Below are 19,453 nucleotides of genomic sequence, written 5' to 3'. Positions count from 1 at the left end.
CAATATTCAGGTGGTTTATGCCTACTAGTTGACGATCCTTGCCATCATCTTACTCTCCATAGACAAAATACGATGCGTTTATGAGTTGTGCATGTGCACAATACTAATTCATGTCAAATGATTATTTGAGGCCGGGAGCATTTTAATATCCAATGTTTATTTGCATTACTTATTTTTAAAAACTCCATGAAAAGGCTGAAAAAGTACATAGCCTCTAATTCATTTTCAAAGACAAGTAGGCATATCAGATATTAAATATTTTTTACACTGGCAAAATTGGGTAGTGGAATAATAAAATAATTGTGCTGACAAGCACATTTAATTACCATACATTTTAACCCATTGTTAAGAATGAGAATTATTCCACTGATCAGACTAAATAAGTAAATAGATCATACAAACCTGCCCCTACACCCTAACCAAATTATTTGTATATTTATTTTCCCAGCTCTTGAATCAAACTAACACTTTTTGGTTCACAAGCGGTTTGACAAAATTATTTTCATACTTACATGTCAGGTCACCCTACCAAACTTCCCTGCTAAAACATACTGTAGGTCTGTCTGCTGCCTTGTCGTTGTAACAGCCTAAATGCCAATCACCAAACAGGGGACTAATGCAAGTGTGGAGTAAATTGACTTTAGTATATGTTGTCAAGTAAGTAACAGCAACCACATATTATGGAAATTGTTCATAAAAACAGCCCTACCATGCTGCTCTTTTTACCGTTTTATAAACTCAGCGGAGAATGTTCTTCTATTCAGCTCTGCTCTAATCTTGAGGGGTGTTTCTATAAAAACACTCATCCAATCCCCTTGATCCCTTACAACTATCAATCATATGCTTAAATGTGGTTCACAGTGCTGTGGCAGGACAATGGAGGTTCAGTGATGTTAATTTGCAGGCGCAGATGCTCAGATTTGAAAACGATTTGGAACACAGATGAAAAGTTAATGCACCGACTATAGAATAGACTAATTAGAAAAATATAAGCAGTACTTTTCAATGTGTGAGATATAAAGAGATGTGGCGTGTGAGCTTGAGAAGAGGTTCAAATGGGCCAATGTGTGAGAGTTGGCAGCAATGCTTATTATTAGTATATTAACTAAACTAATATTTGCAACAGGAGTTCAAATTTGGCCACTGACAATTCATCCATTTCTCAATACTGCACCTTTCAGTTGGAGAATGAGCTAGCTTGCTGTTGCTGATTTTCCCAGCTAGACATTCCGAGTGGCGGCTGGCATAGCTTTCGGAAAAGCCGATAGAGAAGGGCTGAGACACTACAAAAGGCCAATATCGGCCCGATCGTTGTCTATGGTCAACGTCCCCAATCATGGGCAATTTCCTTCATAAATAGTCAATTAAACCATCGGCTTAGACACTGCCACCACTAATGATCGCAAATTCCCACAACCAGAAAATAATGGTATGAAAGAATCTCATTGAATGGTCCAAAGACAGGAATGAACAGTGACTGTTAATGTATCAATATAAAAAAGGCCTCCATCAGCTAGCTAAATACACCCATTTGTTATTTTATCAAATCAAGGTCACAAACCAATAGAATTTGTATGAATTGTAATACAAAAATATACTGATTAAATAATTATATAAATTTCAGCTTCACACAGAAAAGTCAATGCTTTTCCATCTCATTTCCATAATAATTTTGTTGGTATTTATCATCTCTCTGCTGGTTATGGCTTTCTGTTAACTTAGTGCCATTTGCAGAAACATGAACACAATAAAGGGTTGAATGTGAAGGTGGTGTCTGGAGCAGTCTCAATTCCTCTGGTGGGAGTAGAGCGGTCTGTGCTCTGGATTTAGATTAATGCTAGGGGGGTAACAGAACATGTCTTCACTTGACAGAAGGAGAGCGGGGAGGGACTAAGAGAGAGACCAACACAGAGACTGAATGCTATAGAAACACTGCCATGTAGCAAACAAATCCATGAGGCAGATTAGCACTTCATAAAAAATTTAAGTTCTGCAAAACAGACCGCAGTTGATTGTTGAAATGCAATATCAATGTCTATTACTAAGCAGATTGTCTTGTAAAACTTATGGTTCGAGTGTTTTACACCGATTTTTAGGACTGCCGGATAATATACATACGGCAGGGTCATCTGCTAAGCTTAGACCAACAGAGTATCTGGGATGTTGAAACAGGCGGACTTACCTGAAACATGTCTGTGTCTTTGTCATGGCAGTACTCTACCACTACGGTCTGGTTCCTGGACAGAGTGTAGGAAATACTGTGCTGCACTTTGCAGTTCACCGCCTGCAACAGCAGAGGAAGCACATCAGAAGAGGCCTTCTATACCATGCAATGGACTGATACTGACAGTTCTTACAGTGAAAGGGTTAATAGGATATTAGAAGTCAAATATAAATTACATTGTATGAGCTCATTAATAATGAGATCATAAATCTACTGAAACAAAGGGCTTCTTAAGTGCTATAGGGTGATGAAATCAGGGAAGCAGCTAACCCTAAAGAGCTTGCCGTCACCTATACAGTTGACACAAGTAAAGTTATTTTAGCAGTAACGTTACGTCTTCCAGCATAATTTTGGAGAAGCGTTCGAGTTAAGGACGCGTAAAATGACTACCATGTTTAGAATGGTATGTCCGTAAATCGGTAGACTGTTCTGATTAAGAGATCCTCGTTTGTGTCGCAGAGCCCAATAAATAATTTAAGGAAATTGTTAAGATGCTACCACCCCACTACAAATCAAAATGTAACATGGATGTCAATGTTCGTGTGCACACGTCCAGTCTACTTCTTGTCTGCGGCAGGTGTGAAACAGGTGTGTGTGTGCAAAGTGAGAAGACCACATCGAATCAATGTTTGGTTTTGTTTGGGAGGGGGGTGGTAGCATCTAACAATTGGATTTATTTATTTTCTTGGGCACTGCTCGCCGATGCAAACAACAACCTCTTAAATCAGAACTGTCTTCCGATTACGGAGATCCATTCGGACATGGGAAAAGTGTCACCAAACATGCAGACATTCAGCTAGCGGGATACACGCTGCACCGGCAAGATAGAACAGCACACTCCGGTAAGACGAGGGGGGGGCGGGGGGGGGGTCTGTACATATTTGTAAACAGCTGGTGCATGAAATCTAAGGAAGTCTCTAGATTTTGCGCGCCTGAAGTAGAGTATATTGTGATAAATTGCAGGCCACACTACTTGCCTAGAGAGTTTTCAGCTATACTTTTCTTGGCTGTTTATTTACCACCAGACAAATGCTGGCACTAAGACCGCACTCAGTCAGCTGTATAAGGAAATAAGCAGACAAGAAACCAGTCACCTAGAGGCAGCGCTCCTAGTGGCCGGAGACTTTAATGCAGGGAAACTTAAATCAGTTCTACCAAATTTATCATCAACATGTTAAATGTGCAATCAGAGGGGAAAAAAATAGAGCACATTTACTCCACACACAGAGACGCGTACAGAGCTCTCCCTTGCCCTCCATTTGGTAAATACAACCACAACTCTATCCTCCTGATTCCTGCTTACAAGAGAAATTAAAGCTGGAACTTGGACTCGGTCTATAAAAAAAGTGGTCAGATGAAGCAGATGCTAAACTACAGGACTGTTTTGCTAGCACAGACTGGAACATATTATCATGTTGCTGAATGTATCCAGAGTATTTTCAAAATTTCATTATCAACAAATGTGGTGAAAAGTACGGTAAATATAAAAAAAAGCACATAAAAAGCAACAGTTTATTCAGTGTGAACTGGTGTGTCCTAAACTTGTCTAATAATTTTTCCTATTATCTCCAAACTGTTCCCTTTCAATTGCTAACATGCTTATGCATGTACTTTTCATATTTATTTTGTAAGAAACCTGTTCCATATAGGTCAATTCCCACAAGTGTAAAGCATTCCACATTTTCAACACAACATTTGGCTACTTTGGATTGCCACATACCCAGTTCTAAAATCCCACACAACCAACTGAGACCTGAAGAGAGCGAGGTCTAAACCGTTTGTTAGGGAACACCCAAAGGAACACAAACACACCCAGACAGACACCTGTAATTGAGATCAAGTGGGCAGATTAGGGAGCAGAGGCAGGATTTGAATAGGAGTCTGGTAGTGATCATGGGAGCTCCTCATTATCGGTCATTAGCACCAGAGTGTGCACAGACACGTGAGCCCTACTCAGTCGGAGCGCTTTCTCAACGTGTTCACATGGACCTACTACAGAGTGTGAGGAGGGAGATTTGGTGTAGTGTCAGAGTGAGAGAACACATTCCTGCTGAGCAAGAGAAAGCGTTGGTGGACAAGTACACACTTGGAAATCCACATGTAACAGTTACCCTCTCAATTGAGATCTCACATCTGTACTTTCAAATAGAACCGTCAGTGCTGGCTCAACGACGTTAGCTATAGATGCGGTAAAGAGATGAATCGATTCAATCAAAACAATGGGAATGCCATGGCAACACCACTGACGCATCCCCCATGCGGGCAAGATTCAAAATCTCCTTATTGCCTACCAACAAAATGTGCCTATATTTATGTGCATTTCATACCCTCTTGGGGGTAATAAGAGAATAATGCTTGTATTGATGTAAAACCAATACGTCAGTCCCCAATCAAATGCATGACACTTAAAACTAGGCTTCAAGTAACACCAATTTCTATAGTGCATTCGGAAAGTATTCAGACCCCTTGACTTTGTCCACATTGTTACGTTACAGCCTTATTCTAAAATGCATTAAATAGTCTCCCCCAAATCTACACAAAATACCCCATGACAGAGAAAACAGGTTGAATTTGCAAAATAATACAAATAAAAACAGAAATGCCTTATTTACGTACGTATTCAGACCCTTTGCTATGAGATCCGAAATTGAGCTCACGTGCATCCTGTTCCCATTGATCATCCTTGAGATATTTCTACAACTTGATTGGAGTCCACATGTGGACATGATTTAGAAAGGCACACCTGTCTACATAAAGGTCCCACAGTTAACAGTGCATGTCAGAGCAAACACCAAGCCATGAGGTCGAAGGAATTGTCCATAGAGCTCCGAGACAGGATTGTGTTGAGGCACAGATCTGGGGAAGGGTACCAAAAAATGTCTGCATCATTGAAGGTCCCCAAGAACACAGTGGCATACATCATACTTAAACCGAAGTTTGGAACCACCAAGACTCTTCCTAGAGCTGGCCGCCCCGCCAAACTGAGCAATCGGGGGAGAAGGGCCGTGGTCAGGGAGGTGATCAAGAACTCAATGGTCACTCTGACAGAGCTCCAGAGTTCCTTTGTGGAGATGCAAGAACCTTCCAGAAGAACAACCATCTCTGCAACACTCCACCATTTAAGGTAGTGGCAAGATGGAAGCCACTCCTCAGTACAAAAAGCACATGACAGCCCACTTGGAGTTTGCCAATAGGCACCTAAAGGATCCTCTGCTCTGATGAAACCAAGATTTAACTCTTTGTCCTGAATGCCAAACGTCATGTCTGGTGGAAACCTGGCACCACCCCTACGGTAAAGCATGGTGGTGGTAGCATCATGCTGTGGGGATGTTATTCAGCGGCAGGGACTGGGAGACTAGTCAGGATCAAGGGAAAGATGAATGGAGTAAAGTACAGAGATCTTTGATGAAAACCTGCTCCAGAGCGCTCTGGACCTCAGACTGGGTCAAAGGTTCACCTTCCAACAGGACAATTGACCCTAAGCACACAGCCAAGAGAGCACAGGAGTAGCTTCGGGACAAGTCTCTGAATGTCCTTGAGTGGCCCAGCCAGAGCCCGGACTTGAACCTGATCGAACATCTTTGGAGAGACCTGAAAATAGCTGTGCGCAGCAACGCTCCCCATCCAACCTGACAGAGCTTAAGAGGATCTGCAGAGAAGAATGGGAGAAACTTCCCAAATACAGGTGTGCCAAGCTTGTAGCATCATACCCCCTTTTTTTTGCTTTGTCATTATGAGGTATTGTGTGTAGATTGATGGGGAAAGAAACAATTAAATGCATTTTAGAATAAACCTGTAACGTAACAAAATGTGGAAAAAGTAAAAGGGGTCTGAAAACTTTCTGAATGCACTGTATATGGCTAGCTACAGTATGTTACAAGCTAATACGAACAGGAGTTAGCATTTATTCTAACCCCGAAAAGGACCATTTCTAAATATTATGCTGCGAAAACAGCCAAATACATTATACACTGCTTGTCGAACATTTCATTCCAAAATCATGGCCATTAAAATGGAGTTGGTCCCCTTTGCTGCTATAATAGCTTCCACTTCTGGGAAGGCTCTCTACTTAGGTGTTGGAACATTGTTGCAGGGACTTGCTTCCATTCAGCCACATGAGCATTAGTGGGGTCGGGCCCTGATGTTGGGCAATTAGGCCTGGCTCGCAGTTGGCGTTCCAATTCTTCCCAAAGGTGTTCAAATAGGGTTGAGGTCAGGACTCTGTGCCATCTCGACAAACCATTTCTGTATGAATCTCGCTCTGTGCACAGGGGGCATTGTCATGCTGAAACAGGAGGGGGCCTTCCCCAAACTGTTCCCACAAAGTCTGATGCACAGAATCGTCTACAATCTCTGCTGTAGCATTAAGATTTCCCTTCACTGGAACTAAGGGGCCTTGCCCGAACCATGAAAAACAGCCCCAGACCATTATTCCTCCTCCACCAAACTTTACAGTTAGCACTAGGCATTGGGGGAGGTGGTGAAGCATGATTCATCACTCCAGAGAACTCGTTTCCACTGAGTCCGATGGTGGCGATGTTTACAACATTCCAGTTAACCATTGCTATTGCGCATGGTGATCTTTGGCTTGTGTGCGGCTGCTTGGCCATGGAAACCCATTTCATGAAGCTCGCGTCCCGACAAACCGTTCTTGTTCTGACGTTGCTTCCAGAGTCAGTTTGGAACTCCGCAGTGAGTGTTGTGTGCCCTATCATTTCGCAGCTGAGCCCTTGTTGCTCCTAGTCATTTCCACTTCACAATAACAGCACATACAGTTGACCAGGGCAGCTCTAGCAGGGCAGAAGTTTGACAAACTGAAGAAGAAGGAACAGCTATTTTCATCTGTGTGTACAGCTGTGAGGGGAAGGTCAGCCAACTGCAACAACATCCTCCTCACTTCACCCCACTAAACCAAGTTTAATAGAGGCCCTGATACCAGGGTGGCAGAGGGAAGGGGAGGTGAAGGTGCTGGGGGGTTAATAAAGCTCCATCATTATATAACAGGCTGTACATGACCTCTTACATAAACCTACACATACTGGTGTGTGTCGTGAAACAGCAGAGAGAGGAGGGCCCAGTACAGTTCACTGAACAGGCAGTCAGAGATGACACAGCCTTTATCAGCTAACAGCTAGCTCCTAAACCTTTTCTCCCAGTGAGAAGAGCTATCAGACACAGTCAGGCTACAGGGTGGGAGACTAACACAGACTGAAGGGCCTTAAGCCAGAAGGCCCAAAAACAAAAAGGAGAAGTGCTTTGAAACATGTGCTTCTAAAAACTGCAGACGTCAGCAGCAGGCACTCTAGCTTGTTTAGCTGACTGCTAGGATACCAAATGTAGGAATGCAAGAGGACAGACATGCTGTACTGGACTGGCAGTTTTCTGGCAGACACCACACATAGCAAAGCTAGGAGGTCTGGCTGCAGCTTTTGTGTAGTAAATGTCAGAGCCATCAATAGAGCAACAATATTTTCTTGACTGGGATTTCAAGTTAGATACGTGAAAAACGTGTTAAAAAGTCAAATGACTTCAATTCAGTGTTGGTTCTCACTGCTGTGTCAATTGTTGGTCATTCTACCAATTTGCTAAGAAGGGTAATAACATATTCATGAGAACTCAGTCTTCACCCATCAATTACTTAGTTTGTGCATGAATATGTGAGTAGGCTAGGTTCCTGGTTTACCTTGCTGGCTTGTGGCGTGTTGAGGATATGGACGGTGCTGGGTTTAACACCATTGGCTTTGCTTCTCTTGTACAGGGCAAAGCGGCTTTTCCTTCTGCCCCGGTCTCCGTTTGGGAGGGAGCCATTGTACCTATCAGAAAAAAAGGGAGAAAGAATGTGAGAGAGTTTCTAACATTTCAGGAATAGTTCATTCATTCCCCCAAAGGGTAGATAAAGATATTCTTCCAAGAGAGAAAAGATCTCTGAAAAAAGAACGTTACAGAATACTCTTGTCTGTACGTGAATGCATGAATAATAATGTGTGTTCCTAGGGGTTTTGGAGCAGGGCCATTTGTATCCACTTTCATTCATCCACATAGATAACTAATACAATGAATGTGATCTAAGCGTCACCTTGGATTATAGCTGGGTTATTACATAAAGCACTTTAAAATGCTCCCCCTCCGTCTATCAGCTAGCTAGCCACGCCGCAGCTGTTACTCTGCACTAGTCTGTAGAAGAGCAGTTTAAGATGTGTGTCAGGTCTCCTTTACAGGACTATCCAGACCAGACTGGGGAGGCTCTCTGACTCACATGATGATCAGCAGCATAATACCTCTACCGCATTAGTCACACTAACTTGGAGCCTGAACTGGCTGACTCAAATTAAAAATACACAGGACAAAATGGCCTCATCATAACAACTTCTCTATTTAGTGTGTGGTTAACATTTCTATCTTGGTGCATCCTTGTGATGCCCAGTCTCTCAGTCGGCTGTAACTACGGGCCTGGTCTTGCCTGGTGAATGGAGATGCCTCTTCCAGAACAGACCAATACTCTACATCCACCAGCTGGCCCCTACAGCTGGGAAACCCCATGCTCTCCTCCCATCCAACACACAGGCCTTCTGTTCGGTCATCCACCCCCCCACAGAATAAGAGAGTTCAGGTTGACATTTTGACTGATTACAGTATTTCAGAATCAATTATATTAATTGAATAAAAATCCACCAACCTTTCCTTTTATTAGCGATTGGGTAAATAACCAACCACTACACTGTAATCCCCAAAGCCCTCGTTACTGCAACGACTACCACCGCCTCCCCATACTCATCCTCCCTCCCCTGGCCACCTGTCCCCACAGCCAGGCAGCCTGGAAAACACATGGTCTCAGTCAGAACAGGGTTGAGAGCTGGTCTGCTAGACACAACCCACTCACAGGGGAATATTGTAGCTCTGCCATCGCTGACTGACTGCACACGAGTGCGATCAATATGATATGAAACAGGTCATGACCGCTGCGATCAGTCCACAATAAAGCAGGATCAATTCCACTCTTCTGTTAACCTTCAGCAACCACCCCTTCACAGCTGTTATTGTCAGTGGTAACAGTCAATGAAATCTCTCTAGCTTGATGACACTGGGCCATTACATCTCTACCATTCCAGTGAAGCCATTTGGCGTTGGATAGGAAGACTGGGCATAAATGCCAGTCCATTATCCATCATTAAGGACAGGAAGTGAAGTGTGCAATGTCACCTGGATGCCTCTTCATCATTGCATTAGCCAGGACAGCCTTTTAAATCTGTGCTCTAGTTTATTGTAATCTCTTTGCCTTTTGACCTGGGCCAGAGTGGGCATTTTTAGCCTCTTGATTCTTAGAAGGGATTAGAATGGAGGATCTGAGCATCACCTGTACTCCAGCCCTGCCATCATACACAAGAGCCACCTGCAGTCCCCTAGTCATCGACAGGGTCGCTGACAGCACAGCGTTAACGTAGTATGAGACATTTGTTAAAGCGATAGCACTGGCTATGACCCCCATGACTGCTTCTAGGGTCATGTGAGGATGGCACAGTGGGTTATTATGGGTCAGAGGGGCAATATGTTTTTATATTTTTTGTGTGACATTCCAGATGCCTGTATTGCAAGAATCACATTTTTTTAATGGTAGATTGTTGTCATGTCTTTTTGGTTGTCTCTTTCTGTGCTGTGTGCACCTTCCCATTTACACCAGAGATCTGTATATAATTGCAAGATGCTCATGTCTACACCCTAACAATGGGAGTCATTGTCCCAAAGGCAAGCTTAGGTCCAAAATGAGCCCATAGAAACGCATGGGGCTTATTTTGGATAGATTTTAGCGAGTGAAACCTCATGCTTCGACTCTTCCCCTATGGTTTACACACACACACCCCCTAGCCGCTCCACCTGCCACTCACAACAAAAATGAGGGATCCTCTCTAACAAGTGGTTTCAACTTGTGCATTTCAGGTTTGGTCCACAGAAACCCATTTTACTGTAATAGAGAAGTTCACCTTTCTAACTATACCCTTTTATGTCTCAACTACTCAAAATGTACACAGAACAGACACTACTAAAACGAGAGTATCAATGAACATTGATTCTGGGAAATAAATGTTCAGTTTGTCGCACGCGGCATTTCAGTACCAAGTACCAATAGCAGCATTTTAGCCAAAGACTTATACTAGCTGTCTAGTCTTTATAAATGTGCAATAAGCATAAAACAATTATTTTGGGAATTGGAGAGAAATGAGGTAGGTCACTTGATTTCAACATCTAAACAAAAGTGGACAGGCTAACGATGCCATTCAAAAAGTTGAAGACACAGAAAACTGTTCATAAACTGACATTTAAATGTTCAACTTCATTCATCTCCAGCACCACCCCAACATATGTGAAAATTATGCGTTTCTATGTTTTGTAGTAAAAAAAAAAGAAGAAGAGGGGAAGATAAGTGTTTCCAATGACAACCATTGTGTGATGTTGACCATTTTTGAGTAGGCATTGCCTACTAATTGGTTAATGATGACATTGGAAACACTTACATTTCTCTGTGTGTTTCCAATGATGTCATCAATCAAACATTGGTGAGTTTCTATGTCATATGTTGATGTAGGGGTGGTGCTGGAGATGAATATGAAGTTGCATTTTTTTTTTTTTTTAAATGTTCCCCCTATAACAATTCAACTGTTCTGCCTTGTTAGCTAGCAAATAGATCCAAGTTGGCTAAACTTGAAACTGAAAAGATTAGCTGGCTACTCACTAGCACGTGGGCTTGTGTGATTGAACACCGGTCTCATAAACATTTCCTACAGCCCAAGGCCTGCTACAAAGAACTTAGACATTATTAGTGAATGTGCATTATGCAAGGCTCTGGTTAAATTTGGAACTAAACATTGCATTTTCAAAAGACAGATTTGAAAGCCAGATCATTGATTGCAAAAAAAAAAGCAGGCTAAACTATTTTGATAAAATAATTTAATTATTAGCTGGTATCATGGTTGTGGAAGGCTTATAAACTAGCCTAGGTATAATTTCACAACCCTGAATTCATTGCTGACCGTTTGAAATTGAGTGATTTTGACCTTTAAAAAAATTGTACAACAAAGAGAAAACATAAAATAAATAAATGGAGATATTGCCCAGCTCTAGGTTAAGGTCTTCAGAACCAGTCCAAAATGTGACAATAGCAGCATTTCCGATTCATCATCTATAATGTAATCCTCAGCAATGCTATCTACAGTTAGTCACCATACTCCAGTCTTGGTGTTTGGAGGTCTGTGCTCCACCTACCCGGAGATGTCCCCATCAAATACAATCTTCCCTCACAGAATCGTTCTTCAGGGGAGACTTGCACAATCAATAGGTTAAATCCCACAAGCACAATGAATGGACAAAGAGGACTGTGGAGAGGCAGAGGCTGTATCCTGATCAATCCCCCCTTTCATTTCCTAAACCCACTCACCCAGCCTGCCCACTCACTGCCCAGTGCCAGTGCTGCCAGCCAAAGCCGGGAAGTGGCCATGCAAATACCACTGGGTTAAGACAAACCAGGGTGAGAATTGCAATTCAAATAGGACTATGCTCTCCATTCAAATTACATGTCATGAAGATGTAACTTTGGATCAAAATCTAGACTATAACAGAAAGGATAAGTCCACAAATTATTGTATTTTTTTTTAATGGCATGCGTCTTATCCCTACAACACCACACTGACTCAAAATGTCCTGACTGAAAATGTGTATGGGGGGTGCGGGCAGGATTCAATACCACGATCAAAACAGTCACACTTGCGACCGTTTGACTTGGCAGTGAGACATACATTTTTAATTGGTCGCAAGGGTGCCAGTGAAAACAATGGACCTGGTCACGTTATAATTATTTTATTATCATGATTTATTCAAACAATTGAATTTAATTGCAATTGACCAAAAATAAAGAAGCAACAGCAGCACGGAAATGCCCGTGTGTGCGCGCGTCAGAACTTGCCTTTATGAGGGAGGTTTCGGAAACCCTCCGGGCCAGTCAATCATCCCAGTCAGTGGGCAGAGAAACAAATATTATAATAATGCTATTTTTAATCTAGGCTATATAATTGATTTTAAAAAACGATTAAACAATGGATGCTTATTTATCACATGCTCTCTGCACAGATATAGCCTACAGACAAACTGTCAGGCAGAGAGAACGCATAGCTCTCAAAAAGCCGGTTGTTACGAGGAGCGGGTAGGAAAGATGTTCCAAGTTACTACCAACTACCATTAAATTATAAAGCAAGAATGGGCATGCAAACTACATATTTAAAAAGTTTAAAGTCTTGGTTAAGTATTTGTGATGTGCAATTCAGTCATCATGGAATAGTATACCTTGAAAAGTCATTGAAGTTATGGTAGCCGATTTAGAAGTTCTACTGCGCTAATAGTGCCTTCAGAAAATATTCATACCTCGACTTATTCCACATGTGGCTGAACGGCTCAATCTTGTGTAGCAACATTTTAAATTGTGTTTTTTATTTTTTACTTTGGAATAAAGTAGAGACACAGAGCTAGAAAATGGTTTATCATACAGTACAGTTGAAGAACAATGGGAAAGTAATTCTGCTTTGAAAGTTGATAAACTTGTAACCCCACTTTTGAGAAAATGGCCCTTGAATATTTTGGTACACCTACTGGAAAGCTCTTCTTGGTCTACACCCATTCAGCATTGTTTACACCATCTTAAGCTTCACCCATCTCTTTAAGGATTCACATGCGAGGCCATGTGCTAAACAGTGAGTACAACCAAAGATTTAGACTAAAAGCTAGTTTATACTATGTTATTCTGACTAGCTACCACATGGACAGACTTCATTAGTGTGTTTGTCAGGAGCATGCTGTCTATTTAGCCAGGCAATACCCACATTATTCTGACATATTTTAGAATGTAAAAATAATGTGAATGTCAATGCATAATGACAATAGGTAGGCCTAGTCAAAAGGTATTTGACTTGCCAATGTCTATGTACCCTGTATAGGCTAGTTGCTCAGCTTGCGAATTAAAGATAAAAATCACACACTCATCATTTGATTTGATTTCAACCTCTCTTTCATATCGTCTGAGATCCCCAAGGATAGGAAAGCTGCTGCAGTCATCCCCCTCTTCAAAGGGGGAGACACCCTGGACCCAAACTGTTACAGACCTATATCCATCCTGCCCTGCCTATCTAAGGTCTTCGAAAGCCAAGTCAACAAACAGGTCACTGACCATCTCGAATCCCACCGTACCTTCTCCGCTGTGCAATCTGGTTTCCAAGCCGGTCACGGGTACACCTCAGCCACGCTCAAGGTACTAAACGATATCATAACCGCCATCGATAAAAGACAGTACTGTGCAGCCATCTTCATCGACCTTGCCAAGGCTTTCGACTCTGTCAATCACCATATTCTTATCGGCAGACTCAGTAGCCTCGGTTTTTCTGATGACTGCCTTGCCTGGTTCACCAACTACTTTGCAGACAGAGTTCAGTGTGTCAAATCGGAGGGCATGCTGTCCGGTCCTCTGGCAGTCTCTATGGGGGTGCCACAGGGTTCAATTCTCGGGCCGACTCTTTTCTCTGTATATATCAATGATGTTTCTCTTGCTGCGGGCGATTCCCTGATCCACCTCTACGCAGACGACACCATTCTGTATACTTCCGGCCCGTCCTTGTACACTGTGCTATCTAACCTCCAAACGAGCTTCAATGCCATACAACACTCCTTCCGTGGCCTCCAACTGCTCTTAAACGCTAGTAAAACCAAATGCATGCTTTTCAACCGCTCGCTGCCTGCACCCGCACGCCCGACTAGCATCACCACCCTGGATGGTTCCGACCTAGAATATGTGGACATCTATAAGTACCTAGGTGTCTGGCTAGACTGTAAACTCTCCTTCCAGACTCATATCAAACATCTCCAATCTAAAATCAAATCTAGAGTCGGCTTTCTATTCCGCAACAAAGCCTCCTTCACTCGCTCCGCCAAACTTACCCTTCTAAAACTGACTATCCTACTGATCCTCTACTTCGGCGATGTCATCTACAAAATAGCTTCCAATACTCTACTCAGCAAACTGGATGCAGTTTATCACAGTGCCATCCGTTTTGTTACTAAAGCACCTTATACCACCCACCACTGCGACGTGTATGCTCTAGTCGGCTGGCCCTCGCTACATATTCGTCGCCAGACCCACTGGCTCATCTACAAGTCCATGCTAGGTAAAGCTCCGCCTTATCTCAGTTCACTGGTCACGATGGCAACACCCACCCGTAGCACGCGCTCCAGCAGGTGTATCTCACTGATCATCCCGAAAGCCAACACCTCATTTGGCCGCCTTTCGTTCCAGTTCTCTGCTGCCTGTGAACGAATTGCAAAAATCGCTGAAGTTGGAGACTTTTATCTCCCTCACCAACTTCAAACATCTGCTATCTGAGCAGCTAACCGATCGCTGCAGCTGTACATAGTCTATCGGTAAATAGCCCACCCATTTTTACCTACCTCATCCCCATACGGTTTATATTCATTTACTTTTCTGCTCTTTTGCACACCAATATCTCTACCTGTACATGACCATCTGATCATTTATCAATCCAGTGTTAATCTGCAAAATTGTCATTATTCGCCTACCTCCTCATGCCTTTTGCACACAATGTATATAGACTCCCTTTTTTTTCCTACTGTGTTATTGACTTGTTAATTGTTTACTCCATGTGTAACTCTGTGTTGTCTGTTCACACTGCTATGCTTTATCTTGGCCAGGTCACAGTTGCAAATGAGAACTTGTTCTCAACTAGCCTACCTGGTTAAATAAAGGTGAAATAAAAAAATTAAATTGAATTTTAAAAATTCCTGTCAGATCTTGTCCCGGGCTAGTATATATATTTTTATTTATGCAAGTAGCTTTCAGTTGCCACTGGCCCGGTGTGCCCCTGGAATATATACCTGAATGTGGAGCCCTGCTTTGTGTGTTGCGCGTAGGGCCTACAACTTTGTGTAGCCGTTAGCCATGCTTTGTGTAGGCTAAATGTTGTCAGGTAGATGGAAAGGCAATAAACATTTAACTTCAAAGTAGCCTGCGCCTTCCTGGCAGAATCATGATTATTTGCATCAATACAGTGGACATTTGTTTTGAAACTCCATCCTAAGTGCACTACAGAAACACCGCTGGCCAAACAACTGTCTGGAGTTTACCTGAATTAAAGGCTAACAACAAAAAAATCTAAATTTCTCAGATTTTTCCCAGATCTCAAAATGGTCCCCTGATGTGGTTACATTTTTTATTTTATTAAACTAGGCAAGTCAGTTAAGAACAAATTCTTATTTACATTGACAGCCTACCGTGGCCGACCCCAATGACGCTGGGCCAATTGCACGCCGCCCTGTGGGAGATGTGGGTACGCAGACCGAAGAGTTACTGCTGCTCCTCATGAGTTCAGATGTTTTGTGGCCCCCACCCCTGCTCTAGAGGACTTTGCATAAAAAAACTAAAAAAACACATGTAACTTTGTAACTTTGAGATCTGTAATAAATATATTTAAGTGTCTTTTCTTTGCTGTTACAGTAAATCTATCCTAATTAAAAAACACAAAGGCATGCTAATTTAAAAAGGTGGCTAGTCATTCTTAGCCTGGTTCTATATGGAATGAAGGAACATTATGTTATAGAGGCCAGATCATGATCAATTATTATATTTATTTAAAAGATTGTGCGACCTAATCATGTGCTGGTGCCACCAACTGAAAAGGTTGGTAGCACCAGTGCCGCCAGTAGAAAAGGTTAGTGTAGAACCCTGAGTGCAGGGGACACAGGCCACACATATAGATTTGAAATGCAAAATGCTTTTAACAGATGCTCTATACATGAAATTCACAAAGCACCAAACACCAGAGAAATGACTGATGTATTATTTCGTTCTCTCTCCATGAATGTTTAATAACACCTTACAATGAAAGCACTGCAAGGCCACACTTTTCTTGCGGATTTTTTGTTGTTGTTGACAAAAAGTCTAGGTGGTTGTGCCTGAAGCACAATGAAATGTTGCCCAAGGAGGATAGCTACGAAGCACTGCTGAAAGAAAGTAACATCTACAATGGTAAAGACAGAGCATTAATAATCAATGTCCCACCAAAACAGGCTCGGAAACTCATCACTATGAAAAATTCAGATTAAAGTGCTTTTCTTAGCCCCATGGGGGGTATTACTACACCACCAGTGTTATGGGAGCTAATACGTGGACACAAACACATCACATCTATGGCACATAGCTACATGAGAATTTCAACAAAAGCTGTGTAGTGAAGGCCTACTTACTGTATAGCATGCAATTGCGTAAAATGTTCGAAACATGTCTACTGATGTTTTGGATTTTCCTAAAATGGGTCAATGGGAGATGTTTATTGAATTAAGGAGTTTTAAATTCCCTAAATGACATTTATATCTAAAATGAGAGAGAACATACTTTATAACTTTCATTATGTGAGTAGTCAGTCAGTTCACCTGGCAAACAATGGATGCTGTGAGAATTCTATAAAACCGCAGTAAACCAATCTGTTTTCACTAAATGTCAATAATGTGGTCCTTAAAATACATAAAACATTTGAAAACAATGTGGCAGTTGTTACCCATGTCTAAAAATCCCAATACTGTCTGTTATGATATTTAGGCGTTATACAGCCCAAATGTAAAGCAAGTGCCACGCTAAGAACGTTGCAGGTTTCTCTTTTTGTGAAACCTGCAAAAATCAGTGTTCAGATTTGCTCTTTGTGATGGGTATTCTTCAACATAGAGTAAGATTAATGTGACATTGTATTGCCAGGTATGGGGTCAAATCAGCTTCTAAAGCCCATTGAGCATGAGGTGACACTGTTGAGAAAGATTAAAACATCAGTGAGGAAGCAAACACAGACTAGCGCACAGAGGATGGGTCCCGTGAGCGCACGGGGAATGAGCAGAGGATGTGTCCCGTGAGCGCACGCGGAATGAGCAGAGGATAGGTCCTGTGAGCGCACGCGGAATGAGCAGAGGATGGTTGCGCAAACACAACATCCCCAAATGGATTTCTCTTCTCACAAAAAATAAATTCTTGCTCTTGCAACTGCAATAGATGTATTATTATGCTTAGATCCCCGACAGTGTCATTGCATTTTGGTACACCAGAATTACATTCATTTCCAATGAAAACCTGCGTTTGCCTTGCAGCATTGCGTTGCAGAGGCAGTTGCAGTGTGGTGCATATGTTGGATTTATCGAACATAGAGTCAAACTGTATGCGTAGACGGCTTGACAGAAATGGTATCAGAAGGTGAATTTTGAACTTTTGTTGCATACATACCCAGATGATGCTGCGTCAAAATTCCAGACAATGAACATGGTAGTCACTAGTTAACACCGCTTCAAATTCTTAATTATTATGGCTAAACCACACCTATTTCGACATGTTCTCTTAAAATCAGATTTTATAACTAACCTTATGCCTAACCATGATTTTAAATTAAGACCAAAAAGTTTTTGTTTTAATCAATTTTTGGGATGCAGCCAATTGACTGTGGCTGAGTTATTTAAAGGAAATTGTATTTTGACAGTGAAAGGCAATGGTGGTGATGTAGGGACAATGGCAGACGATAAAAATGTATAGTTTTTCAGTAGAGAACCTAACCAACCAACTATGATTTCAATATTAAAATTGGTAGTAAGTTGGTCTTCAATTATTAAAGCAGACTATTGATTAGGCAAGCGTCAGCTAGCTAGGAAGTTAACTAATTAGCTAACATTTAAGCACATAGCTAGCTAAGTCTAGCTAGCTAAGTCTGTAATTACACTCCAAAAGGTCAATGCTAATGTGGCTATCATAAAGAACTATAAACTGGACGAGACTGCCAAATCGGGATTCGTCTAAGAGCACACTTCTCCAGCATGCCAGTGGCCATCAAAGGTGTGCAGGGTAGCCTAGTGGTTAGAGCGTTGGACTAGTAACCGGAAGGTTGCAAGTTCAAACCCCTGAGCTGACCAGGTACAAATCTGTCGTTTTGCCCCTGAACAGGCAGTTAACCCACTGTTCCTAGGCCGTCATTGAAGATAAGAATTTGTTCTTAACTGACTTGCCTAGTAAAAAAATAAATAAAAGTAAAATAAAAATACATTTGCCCACCGAAGTCGGTTACAACACCGAACTGCAGTCAGGTCAAGACCCTGGTGAGGACAAAGAGCACGCTGATTAGCTTCCCTGAGACGGTTTGACAGTTTGTGCAGAAATTCTTTCATCAACTGTCCAGGTGGCTGGTCTCAGACGATCCCGCAGGGGACAAAGCCTGATGTGGAGGTCCTGGGCTGGCATGGTTACACGTGGTCTGTGGTTGTGAGGCCGGTTGGATGTACTGCCAAATTCTCTAAAATGACGTTGAGGCGGCTAATGGTAGAGAAATTAACATTCAAGTCTCTGGCAAGAGCCCTGGTGGCACGCCAATTGCATGCTCCCTCAACTTGTGGCATTGTGTTGTGATAAAACTGCACAGCCTTTTGTCCCCCAGCACAAGGTGCATCTGTGTAATGATCATGCCGTTTAATCAGCCTCTTGATATGCCACACCTGTCAGGTGGATGGATTATATTGGCAAAGGAGAAATGCTCACAGGGATAGACACATTTGTGCACCAATACATCTTGTTTTTATTTTGGTTCAGTGTACATGGGCAATATTGTAAGCTGCTAACTGCACACTCAGATGGTCTATGTGAAATGCAGATTTGATTACTTTTACTCTGGCAGTGTTGTGCAGTTACAATAAAAGATAATGACCTAACCATCTTCTCTTTCTCCATTCCCTCTCTTCATACAGGCCCACTTTCACTATGTGGTGGGGAAGTTGTTCTGTCCTTAGCTGACAGAGATAGCAGATACAGGATCCACTCGGTTCCGAGTACCTAGGCTCTCTATACACAGCGCACTGGGTCTTCCTGCAGGCAACAATGACTTTGATCAAATCACCTCAATAACTTAATCATTAGTGGTACTGAGTGTTCCTGTAATTGCATTGACGCTGTACAAAGGCATTGTTATTAGGACATTTGTCACATTGAGAGGATGACATGTTATTGACTTTCACCAACTGCTTTCTATTTGATTAGAAATATTGTTCTATACAGAGGACGGTTCTATATAGAATTTGTACAAGTACCTTATGTAATTGGATAGCTCTCCACAACGAGGGTTGGGCATGAAATGACAGCAGGCTGTTCAATACTGGGCCCTA

The 19,453-nt window shown here is 42.2% G+C and overlaps 1 protein-coding gene across 1 annotated transcript in view; it reads right to left on the bottom strand.

Moving 5' to 3' along the window:
• Positions 1-19,453, bottom strand: part of LOC115146201 (E3 ubiquitin-protein ligase pellino homolog 2-like) — a 48,805-nt gene that overhangs the window by 17,693 nt on the left and 11,659 nt on the right. The window contains exons 2-3 of the mRNA XM_029688132.2: positions 7,908-8,037; positions 2,183-2,284 (exon numbers count right to left, since the gene is read on the bottom strand). Coding sequence (XP_029543992.1) covers positions 2,183-2,284; positions 7,908-8,037 — 232 coding nt within the window. The remainder of the gene's footprint in view (positions 1-2,182; positions 2,285-7,907; positions 8,038-19,453) is intronic.

The sequence above is a fragment of the Oncorhynchus nerka genome, linkage group LG18 (genome assembly GCF_034236695.1).
Source record: "Oncorhynchus nerka isolate Pitt River linkage group LG18, Oner_Uvic_2.0, whole genome shotgun sequence".
In the NCBI taxonomy this organism is placed as follows: Eukaryota; Metazoa; Chordata; class Actinopteri; order Salmoniformes; family Salmonidae; genus Oncorhynchus; species Oncorhynchus nerka.
This window is presented reverse-complemented; position numbering and strand designations above follow the sequence as displayed.